At 42.3% G+C, this 12,607-nt stretch overlaps 1 protein-coding gene across 6 annotated transcripts in view; it reads right to left on the minus strand.

Moving 5' to 3' along the window:
- LOC125455041 (metabotropic glutamate receptor 1-like) overlaps nucleotides 1-12,607 on the minus strand; it is a 248,161-nt gene that overhangs the window by 45,909 nt on the left and 189,645 nt on the right. For all 6 annotated transcript variants that reach the window (XR_007248131.2, XM_048536538.2, XM_048536541.2 and 3 more), the window contains exon 5: nucleotides 11,463-11,709. Coding sequence is in view for 5 of the 6 variants with exons in the window: in XM_048536538.2 (XP_048392495.1) it covers nucleotides 11,463-11,709 (247 nt within the window). In the remaining variant the exon portion in view is untranslated. The remainder of the gene's footprint in view (nucleotides 1-11,462; nucleotides 11,710-12,607) is intronic.

Consider the following 12,607-nt stretch of genomic DNA (forward strand, 5'->3'; position numbering starts at 1 on the left):
GAATTAAGAGTCTAATGATGACGAATAATCTATTATCGATTATTGCAAAAACCCATCTCATTCACTAATATCCTTTAGGGAAGGAAACTACCATCCTTAACTGGTCTGACCTACACGTGACTCCAGACCCACAGCAACGTGGTTGACTCTGAACTGCCCTCTGGGCAATTGGGAATGGGCAATAAATGCTGGTCCAGCCAGCAATGTCCTCAACCCGCAAATTAATAAAAATGTAGATGAATATAAATGATCCAAAAGGTGAATGGGATTCTGATCTTTATATTTAGGGATTAGAATGCAAGAGTATAGATGCCATGCTTTAGCCGTAAAAAGTCCTGGTCAGACCACACCTGGACTAATGTGCTAGTTCTGGAGTCCATGCCTTAGCTATGATATTTCTTTCTTGGAAATTTTGCCCAGTCCAATAAACTCCAATGTTTAAGTTGAGAGGAGATTGCTGCAATTCTTGGAACTTAGAAGGTTAAAGGGTGCTGGTTGAAATTTAAGATACAAAGAGGAACGGGTTCGATTGGGAGAAACTAGCTCTGCTGGCTGGGGAGTCCACGTTTGGGAATGTTCTCAAATAATTTAAAGCTGGACTGTTCAGCAGAGACATTAGGTGACACTTCATCATGCAAAGGGTTGTAGAAGTTTGAAACTCTCTTCTGCAATGCTGCATCAGTTGTCAATATTAAAACTGAAATTGATGGATTTATGTTAGCAAAAGGTACTAAGGGATGGATTTGGGGCAAAAGTGATTATATGGAGTTGGCACATGTCAATCATGAGCTAACTGAATGGTAGACCAGACTGGAGGGGATAAATAGCCTGCTCCTGATCCTACATTCTTGTAATAACACTGCACTGTGCTATATATTCATTAACACTTTACACACGCAATAAAATGTTACACATAAGAACACCAGACACTCAAATCATTACGCACATTAACACAGTAAAGACAATAATGTGGCCTGGCACTTTGGTGCACCTGAAAGAGTACTTGATTATTGAAGCCATATTTCAGCTGAAAGGTCAAAGGCCTTGCCCATTTGCTCAAGTTAGTGCAAAAGCTCAGTGGCATTATTTGAAGTATTCCTGACATTTATTGCAAGGGGAATGGGATATAAAATGTTTTGCTACAGTTGCACAAAAGTTTTGTCAGGCCACATTTGGACTGCTGTGTACAATTTTTCTCTGTCCACTTCTTATTTATGAAAGAATATAAATGTGTTTGAAGCAGATCAGAGAACGTTCACACAATTGATGCCTCAGATGGGGCTGCTATGTTATGGGGACAGCACTGGGCTTGTGTCACTTGGAGTTGAGTAGAATGAGAGGTGATCTTACTGAAACATTACATCCTGAGGTGACATGACAGGATGGATGCTGAAGGCTAGATTCCCCATGTAAGAGAGACAAGAACTTGAAACATATTTAAAAGTAAGGTAAGTTTTCCATTTCAGACAAATTTAAGGGGATTTTTACTTCTCTTAGAATGTCACGAGTCTTTGGAACTCTCTTCCACAGAAAGTGGTGGAGGTATGGTTATTTAAGGCAGGGGCAAATTCTTGACTAACGAGACAGTTAAAGATTATCAGGATGTGTTGTTGAGGGCACAATCAGATCAGCTATGACCTTGCTAAAGTCAGTGCGGGTTACAGGAGCTGAATGCCCCAATCTGATCCTAGTCCATATCTATGTACATTCATCGGCACTCTGTAAAGCGCTTTGTAATCTCCTGAGTACCCAGCTGTACAGAATATGAATAGAAATGCTTTTGCTACATGGAAGTGAAAGACTGATTTGTGGAAGTTCCAGGAAGTAACTGGGACATGATTGCCAGTGTAAAGAGGATATGTCATAACTTTGAATAAACACTAATCAGGTGTCACGATCCCATATCATTTAATGTCATTTCTGAGTGAAACTGCTTGTATTTATAGAGTTTGAGAGGGAGATGTTCCAAAGAATGGACACAAAACCTTGATGAAAGACGGTTTCGGCCGGACATGATAGAGTTGCTGTCCCATTGCAATTGAGGATGATGTCAGGTTGAACAAGTCTTTATATAACTGAGCCACAAAATTTTGTATGCACAAGTTTTTCTGCAGTTGTAATCCGTTGTTGTATGTGAAACAAAACTTGCAGCCCTGGGTTGGATTCCATCTCCTTCCTATGTGACTGCTGATTCACCTCATGGTTAATTTGCCAAGACTCAAAACGGCTTGTATCTTGGTAGATTACGGGCTACTGTGCCAGGTTATCAGCAGCTTTCTCCTCTTGTCAGCAGTGTTAATGCATCCTAACGAAACTCAATGACCTCAAAAGGGCTTGGATCTGGATTTAGGTGCATGCTCTCAGGAAAGCCTGGCCCACGTGCTTTTGTACCCTTCATCATAAGCACCTGACCTGTATGTGACATTGCCCTGTGTTTGTGTCCTTTCACATAGGGCTTGCATTGAAAGTTCATTAAATATAGCAATGTGGGTACAGACATGACAAGGTTTTAAAGCCTTTCTTAGTTTTCCAGCATATCAGCCCAGTTTCTAAAAATCAAACCTCCTAAACCTTACTCCTCACCATCTCATCTTTGACTTCCCCCATACTCCCTCAGATAGTCCATGCCAAGTCCACACCCTTCTCATTTCCCACTGACTTCACCTGTCATGTGATGTGATCTCAGACTACCCATAACACTCACCAACCACCACTTACATGCCATTTCCTCTCAGGCAGGGAAGTACCATCTCCATACCCTGTCAGATGGCCCATATCACTGACATGCCTGCCATATATTTTCCGCAGCCACTCACATGCTCACACAATATATAGTCCTTACGGGTTAAGTAATATCAGTGGAAATCATTTTAAAAAATGGGAAAAAAGATTAAACTCTAACAAAACTCTAATAAAACCTTAAATTCAAGCATTCCATTATAACCAGAAATAAATCTGGTTTAGGACAAACAGAAAGTGTATTCCTTTCCATACTGAATATGTTGTAAACACATGATTAACCACATCATAGAGACATTCTGTTATTACAACTTCTTAAAAGTTTGGATAGTTCTGACTGGATCAACACTGACTGGAAGCCACTGTTAACTTTTGAAACTCATCCAAGCATTCACAATGATTATAGTTTTCACAATAAAAGTGTCATGCCACATTGTCTGAAATTGACAGAACAGAAAGGCGTCTCATTTCCATTTCAAAACAGTGTTTGGTTATCTATAGAATGGAATGGGTGTAAAGAATTTTTCAACTTTCAACTACAGTTTTGTTTTTAACAACCAGAGCTGTCAATTGATTTCAATCACAGTTAAAACATGAGAGCTGTGGTTGTCAGAACAAAGAACAGAGAAAATTACACCACAGGAACAGGCCCTTCGGCCCTCCAAGTCTGCACCAATCCAGATCCTCTATCTAAACCTGTCGCCTATTTTCCAAGGATCTGTATCCCTCCGCTCCCTGCCCATTCATGTATCTGTTGAGATACGTCTTAAATGACGCTATTGTGCCCACCTCCACCACTTCCACTGGCAACGTGTTCCAGGCACCCACCACCCTCTGCATAAAGAACTTTCCACACATACCTCCCTTAAACATTTCCCCTCTCATCTTGAAATCGTGACACCTAGTAATTGAGTCTCCTACTCTGGGAAAAAGCTTCTTGCTATCCACCCTGTCTACACCTCTCATGATTTTGTAGACCTTAATCAGGACCCCCTCAACCTCCATCTTTCTAATGTAAAACGTTTTACATTTTTTAATGCATTTTGACACTCTTGACAATTGAAGAAGTATTGCATTACAATGAGTCCACAGGGCTGGTTAATGTAAGGGCCAACTCACCTTTGTTGGACAGATTCCTACGATGAATGACAGTATTAAAAATATATCTGCATTACAGTACAAAACCTAGTAGTGATATTTTAAGCTATCAAAACATTTGCACTTCCAAAATGTTCCTGATTCCTCAGCAGGCTTTCACAGTGATGACAAAATCTCTAAGTGGCACAAAATCCACACCAGCACATGTCAACAGTGTGTGAAGGGAATACGATTTTCTGGTGGTCCCCACAATGAGGATCCTGCCCTTGGAAGGATTGCATGTGGATTTTGCATCCAAGGCCTTGTTGAGCTACCAAAAGACCACATGGAAATGGTGTGGGGTCAGGAAGGCACAAGAAAATTATTTATCCAGCAAATTTCAGCATTTGGTGACTTAGTTTTCACTTCCATTGACAGACAAAATTCTGAGCTCTGGCTCCAGGGAAGATAAAGTGCAACTAAGGAGGTGGTGACGGAATCCTCTGTGGTGTAGAAAATCAAGGTGATTCATTTATGGTAGTTACCTGACAGGTTTTTATTCTTCCCTCACTCCAAAAGATAACCCAAACAGACTGCTTGTAAGGGAAATGGCTTCTAACCTCCAAATATTTCTAGTCTTCTCAATTTTAGCCATGTTGGCACAACTCCATCTGAACCTCCGTTCCTCTCAATTTGCATCAATATTATGTTGAGTTCCAATAAGGGATCTGGGCAGACAATGTCCTGCACTTTCAATATACTGCCGAATGTATCTGTCTAGTACATATCGATTAGAATCATTTATTTGTGCTGGAACTTTCTGGCGTACAATATTACCAAATTTATATCCTTGTACACGTTCTGCTACTGTTTCTTTGGGAACATCTGTGTATAAATCATAGCCAGACCTTGTGGCTGACGATGATTTTTGTGAGCACTATATCGAATCCTTGTTTTTTATTCTTCAAATCAATGTCTTGGTAACTAGTCATAGTAGGTCTCAAAGCATATATTGCTGTAGGTTACATAGAGTCCAGTTTATATATCATTATAAGGAATTAAAAGAAGCATAAACTCCATGGCATAGTCTGTGTCTCTGGTAACTATGGGAACATAGATGTAGAAAGACCAAGGTCCATCTCGTTCAGATTCAATCACCCTATAACTTGAGCTGTTGCCAATTCTTAACAATCAATTTCTATTAATTAATTTACAAGAGAGATGGTGGCACAATGGTAAAGTCACTGGACTAGTAATCCAACAGTTCGGACAAATATTCTGGGGTGAGGGCTTCAAACCCCACCATAGCAGCTGATGGAATTTCAATTTGTTTTTAATAAATCTGGAATTTAAAACAAATGTTAGGCACTGTAATGGTGACAATTAAACCATTGTCATTCGTCATAACAACCCATTGGCTTCACTAATGTTCTCGATGGGAGGAAATCAGCAGTCTATTCCTGGCCTGGACAACATGTAACTCTGGATCCACAGTATCGTAGCTAACTACCCTCTGAGATGGTCAAGTAAGCCACTCAAATCAAGGGCAATTAGGGATAAGCATTGTATGTTGGCCTTGGGAGTGACAACCATTTTCTATGAAAGAATGATGAGAAGAAAAAGAACAATCAACAGATTTAAGAGGGCTGCATTTCTGGGTGTATGGCTGAGAGATCACATGCACGTCACCCATCCCTCCTTGGAAGGAGCCACTCACACTGTGGGTGAGTGTTGCAGTGACTTCCACAGTCACTGGGAGAGGATGACCTCTTCCTCCAGGAACCTCCATGTCCTGCTCCATCATCCAGCACAATTCCATCACCGTACCCGAGGACAAATGGAGCCTGCATTTGCACAGGGCCTCACTCATGCCTAAGAAGTTGAGTTGGTCCTGAAAATCTCTGAGGTCTACCTGCACACCCCATGCTCGCTGAGCTGGGCACTCATAGTCCTACATGAGAGCTTGTGGCTGCTCCCGAGCTTGCTGTCTGCCCTACTTCTCCTGTATCCACCATCACGTTCTTCGATAGTCAGCTACAAACAACAATATCCCCATCAGTGACAGAGCCTGTCTCGCTCAGTGGGAGAGACATAAATTGGGCACAAAATGAGTGAAACATTTCCTTTGATCTCACAACAGTCAGTGGTGGCATACCCTGTAGATACATCCAGATGCATTTCACCACACAACGAGAGCTGCTGACTGCAGATACCGGGGGCATGTCTGCATCAGATGTGTCATTGCAAAGGGACTGCTAGTGCCATAACACCATCTACCCAACCTGAACTCACATCAAACATTAAATTTCACTCTGCATTCAGCACAAAAATGACCTTTACATGATAGGTGAGGGCTGGAAGTCGTGTGACTCAAACAACTTGGAAGTTGCCTGGACAATGGCTCCCCTTCAGCAATGCTGTCCCTGCAATACATGGTTCCAGACTGGACTGCTCAGGCTGGCCTTTCAGGACTGACCGCTAAGCGCTCCCCAGCATGACCATGAGCTGACCATAAGCTTCCCAAAAGGATGACTGAATGTGTCAAAGTCCTTGAACTGTGTGTGGGCTGTTGTGTGACCTACAGTACCAAAGCCCCCTGATTGACAGAGGTGCCATCCTGGCTGTGTTGAGGACTAAACCCCACCAGTTTCCATTGTAGCCATTTGGTGCAGTGTGTCACTGCGCAAGCAGTTGGCATGTGCAGTAGGTGTTAGTTTGAAGTCTCAGTGTGCCATTCACCAAGACAACCCCATCCCCACTCCACCCACAGAACAGTTCCATACTGACAAATATGACAAGTAGCCGGTCTGTGTGTCTGCACTAAACACTACTCACATCAGCAGTTGGCTGAAGTGCCAACACTCTAGCAAGCATGGCATCATCAGGATTGGCATGGATAGTTCACTATACACAAAGTGAGTGAGTGCTAAGAGAGTGAATGAGCAGCCCTGAGAGCCAGCGTGCTCTATTCTGTGAGCTGGGTGCCTGCCCATGTGTGCAAAGTCTCCAGTGCACTAATCTCCATATGCACTAAGTCTCCATGTGCACTAGGTCTATTTGTGCGTTAAGTCTATTTGTGCACTAAGTCTCCAGGTGCAACAAGTCTCCACGTCCAACAAGTATCCGTGTCTAAAAAGTATCCGTGTCTAAAAAGTATCCGTGTCTAAAAAGTATCCGTGTCCATGAGGGGTCCTTGCTGCAGCCTTTCAATGCTCATTGCTGATGCACCATGCACTGCTGGTCTGTGCTTCCTGAGCAGCCTGCCAGTGCATCAGAGAGGTGCTGTGACAGTACTGAGGGATGGCAGATCCCAAATGCTGAAATCCACAGGTAAAGTTATGTGTGGCTAATGCCTGGATCATACCATGAGATAATAGTGCCCAATGCCCAATGTGAAGGTCGTTCAGAGCAAGGGGTGAGCTGAACCTGCCAGGTGCTCGCTCTGGTTTCCTTGCTGAGTTTTCCAAACATTGAACTTGTTGTCAATTTGGTAAGCTGGGAGGTTGAGTATTAAGGCAGGATGTGGCATAAACAAGCTATTTATTAAATATTAATCCCTGTCAGTTAACATCTTGCCACTGCCAAGTGAGAGTCTTGCCACACCACCTATGAAGAGCATTAAAAGGTGAAGTGAATTTGGAAGTCCCCACCTGAAAGCTTCGGTCAATGGAATAGTGAAATGTGACAGAATCGCCTGGGATGTCTCAACATCAGAAACATTTTGCTGCAACTTTTAACAGCTCTGGACATTGAAACAAGGCTGTCACTTGGCAGCAGGATGTTACCTATTAAGGGCGATTATTGCTTGTTAATGACTTTATTTAGTCACCAATATGCAGCTTCCAATCCTACTACCCACTGTGAGCAAACAGGATACCGAGAGCTCCCACTGAGGAAGTCGATGTGGGTACTTGGTGAATCCAGCATCTCAGCATCCCAGCTTTGCCTTGCCCTGCCATACCTTTTGTGCTTCGCCCCTCTGTTGGAGATGTCAGGGTCACTGTAATGCCATGTTGCTTTGCCACTAAACATAAAATAAAACCAGGAAGCATGTCCTGGCTGTCAGGAGGCCTCACTCCAGTCAAGGGGGACAGTCGGGGGTGTGTTCCAGCTCGGTCAGACAAGGGCAGCCTCTGTACTAGTACAGGGGCTTGTACTGTAGTCTGCCTTCCTTCTAAATTGAGGAAGAAACAGCTGTTAAGGGAGATGAAAGAGGGTGGTTTCAGCTTTTAGTGCTGGTAAAGGTGGGGAGGTGACCTGGATGAGCGAATAGGCAGTGTAGATGGCAAATGGTGTTGCGGCTTTGGGTGGGTGAGAGTGAGTGAGAGAAGAGTTTGCAGCAATAATGAGGGCAGTAGAGCATGGGCCTTGGCGACAGGTGGGTAAAGTAACAGATATAGAGTGTCTGTGAGATACTGGAAATAAGGCAATGGCTGATGCATTGGAGGAGTGGAGAAAGTTATTCATTTTCCTCCTATGATTAGATTAGATTAGATTCCGTTCACTGTGGAAACAGGCCCTTCGGCCCAACAAGTCCACACCGCCCCTTGAAACATCCCACCCAGACCCATCCCCTTATAACCCACACATCCCTGAACACTACAGGCAATTTAGCATGGCCAATCCACCTAGCCTGCACATCTTTGGACTGTGGGAGGAAACCGGAGTACCCCAAGGAAGCCCATGCAGACACGCGGAGAATGTGCAAACTCCACACAGACAGTTGTCCGAGGCTGGAATCGAACCTGGGTCCCTGCTGCTGTGAGACTGCAGTGCGAACCACTGAGCCACCTACCACCCCAAATGCTGTGCATTCATCCAGATGGCTGAGGGATCACTGAACCAGGCTGGCACGCCTGGAGTCATGGTTTCATCTGCTGGTTGTAGGGGTAGAAGACATTCTATTTGTGCAGCACCTCACCTAGCAGCACTTCCAGGTCTCTGCTTGAAAGTGGGGCACCAATTTCTTCTTGTCTGTCATGTGTGGGTTGAAGGTCATGAATGCGTGGGGCAGCTCTGGACTGACAGTGCTTGTCTGAGTGCACAGTGGACTTTTAAATTGCCACCGGTGTTAGGAGTGCCCATAAATTCTGGGATATCCCAGCAGGGGTGAGTTGTTCCAGGAATGGTAAGAATGGGTTCGAGTCAGTTGGTAGGTAATTCTTGAGATGAGTTTAGTAAGAGAGATCCCTCGGCCCCATGATGAGAAACCCTCAACAAAAGTCAAGAAAGTGACACAGCCAAAATTATAAGATGCAGTCCATGAAATTTTTGCTTCTTTTGAGCCTTCAAAATAATTTAAAAATTAGAGCTTTTATAACCTGTCGTAATAATTGTGCTTGAAGATCAATAACGACTGGTTCCCAAAACATTGATTTGAAGTATAGCATTTACAGATTCTACAATGAGATGATAAGCACACATTGTCTATGCTAGCTTCAAACTCTGGCTCTGATTTACTAAACGGATATCCCCAAGAAAGGGCAGAAGGTCACGTGCACATTTATGAATTTGTGGAATTTCCAATGACAAGTGAGGAGTACTATGAGGAAAGAATGATGACTAACAATCTAACGGGGAGGAAATCTCTTTACTCAGAGTGCAGAATGCAGAACTGCTACCACACAGAACATTCGAAACAAACAACATAGATGAAGTTAAGGGGAAGATTGATAAACGCAAGGACCAAAAAAAAATAGAAGGATATGATGGCGTGGTTGGTGAAAAGGGATAATGTCATGCATAAACATTAGCATGAAGTAGCTGGAACAAAAGACTTGTGTCTGTGCTGTATGTCCTGTGAAATTCTGTGTAAAATTTCCTGTTGCTTGTCATTTTCAATTTCATCAAACTGTCAGTCAACGATGAAAACATGAAGATCTTGTCATTGCAATATTTCTGAGAATCCACATTCGAGTTGACAAGGACCCTTGGGCAGTGGTCATTTTAAGGACTTCAGTCTTCCGTATTGAGCTGATCATTGATATGCCAAGTGAACTAGACTGGCTGCAGAACTGAACCCTATGGAACCTCTACTACCTACTTCCAAACACTCTAAGCAACTGCCCACAACTCCTAGGCTATGTTTTCCCTTGAAAACCAGTTTTTAACCCATCTTGCTATACTTCCCTTAATTCAATATCCTTTAATCTTCTCCTGTCTTGTTCCTTGTGATGGAATTGTCAAAGTTTATATAGATTACAATTTATGCCCTGTCCTATCTCTATCATATCTTTCAACTCCTCAAACAATGCCATCAGGTTTCTTATGCATGTCCCATTTCTCCAAAATATGTGCTGGCTGCTTAGAACCCATTTCTCTCTGTTTAGATATTCAGTCATTTCATCTTTAATTAAAGGTATCAAAGCTATCCCTTCTGTATATGTTAACTGACCTAATTTATTGTGGAAATGTTGTTGTTGAAAGTTTACAGATGAATGACAATTAGAATAAATTCTAGTGTCTTTGAAGGAATATTAGTAAAATACAGCCTTTCATAGTACAGGGCAGGCATTTTGGCCCATCAAATCTGTCCTGATTAAACATCTCTAAGTCTACATTCATCCCACTTTTTAGCCCTTAGCCTGTAGCCTTGAATGTTATGACATTTGAAGTGCCCATCTAAGTACTTCTTAAGGGTTGTAAAGTTTCCTGTGCATTCTCTAGGCAGTGCATTCCAGATTCCGATTACTGTCTGGCTGAAAACAAAATCATCAAAACACTTCTAAACCTCCTGCCTTTCACCTTAATCATGCCCCCTTGTAATTGACCCTTCAAATGAAGGGGCAGCTACTTCCTATCCACTCTGTCCGTGCCCCTCACAATCTTATACACCTCAACCCGGTTCCCCTGAACCTTCCCTGCCCTAGCGATAAACGTTCTCTTGTAATCATAAGTTTAAGATTATGCCCAGGAGAAAATGAGCAAGTATCACAGTTTATGACATCCATAAACAGAATAATGTACTGTCAATTTTCCCTGGAATTTAGATGATTACAGGACGATAAATTTTGCAAGATATTAACGGGAACTGTGGGTAGATTGAGATGAACAATTTACGGTCATTGGAGAATCAAGTGCAATGGGACATAGGCATAAAAGAGTTAAAACAAGGTATTTCAGGAGTTAACACAATTACAGAAGTAAAAGAAATCCTCACAGATCCTGGCAATCTGAAATGCAAATAGAAAACGGTGGAAACATTCCACAGGCCGGGGAGTGTCGATGCTAAGAAGCAGAGTTAATATTGGCCTGTCGAGTATTTTATTTCAAGAGTGAAGGTGGGATACATTTCCACTCTCAAGAGGTGGTGGAATCTTTTCCACAAACTGCCATTGATCCTTGTTAATTTTAAATGTGAGACTGATAGATTTTTGTTGATCTAAGATATTAAGGGATAAGAAGTGAAGGCAGGTACATACAGTAAGGTTACAGATCACATTAAAGTTGGAACAGGCACAAAGGTGCAAATGGCCTACTCTTGATCCTATTTTAAATAAACACCCCAAAACAACACCCTCCAAATAACTCTCCAAAATAATATGTAACTAATAAACATCACCAAATAATATGCTCCCCCCAAGTATTCATCCCAAATTATCAATCTTAAATAACATATTGGGAATTTCCTTTTGCGCTGATGTTACCTTGCTGGAGAATCTCCATTCTCATCAAACCACACCTCCTCACCGGAAACTCCAATGAATGAAGTCTTTATTAGAAACTGTAGGAGTTTTTTGCCATCAACAGGTTTCATTGCTTCACAGAGCCCGGAGTGACCTGGACAGAGTGTTTTGTGCATGTCATGCAGTCCGTGGGCCATGGCATAAATGGCATTGATGATGAAGCCCATCTTGCTGTCTTGTACATAATTTTCTGCTAAACTTTCATTCCCTGAAGAAGAGAAAAGATTCTTATCAGTGACTCATGTTACAATTTTACTCAACAATTTTGCTATTTTTAATCACTGCTTCCCTATGAATAAGAGGAAAGACAAGGTAAATTGGAAGGAATGATCTGGGGATGCCCATCTTGTCACTGGCAATTGCACAGATGAATTCCATTTGATTTTGATGTTCTTATACCATTAAAGTGGAACTTGGTAATTACTCTTTCACAATGCATCACTAAATGATGGATTCCATTAGTGCTAATATACCAGTCTACAGAGATAGACAGTGTCACCTATGCCATTGAAAATGAGTGACTGCAGAATTGAGAAAGATGCTGTGACAAACAGCATCCACAAAATACCTGTTCAAACACTAGACCAGCAAGTGTCAGTTTCCTGCATTAAACTTGGTCAGATTCTACTGGATAAAAAGGGAGGTGAGAAATACTTGGACATCATTCCCAGTTACAACTGTCTTAATACAGATGTTTATCAGTTTCCTTTTTGGAAGGTAGGGGAAGTAAATGTGGAGGCGAGTGTGGGATTACAGTATCTAATGTAGACATTAACTTAGCTCTGAAGAGGTCATATCAAACTCAAAACATTAACTCAGTAACATTAACTCTCCACAGATGCTGCCAGACCTCTTGAGTTCCTCCAACACTTTCTGTTTTCATTACTGAAGAATTTTACTATTTTTGGCCCTTCTTGTCATCAAGACTAGATAGTGGACAATAATTGTACCCAGTTGACCATAGGCGATGCTGGGACTTCTGAGGGAAATCTCGATGAGAACTGCAAATATCAAGTGCAAATTTGAAATTTCTCACCAAAGTTGGCAGTGGGGTGAGATTATTCAGGAATAAGACTGTATTCGGAGACACTGCTGCCTTAGGTCAG

The sequence above is a fragment of the Stegostoma tigrinum genome, chromosome 9 (assembly GCF_030684315.1).
Source record: "Stegostoma tigrinum isolate sSteTig4 chromosome 9, sSteTig4.hap1, whole genome shotgun sequence".
NCBI lineage: Eukaryota > Metazoa > Chordata > Chondrichthyes > Orectolobiformes > Stegostomatidae > Stegostoma > Stegostoma tigrinum.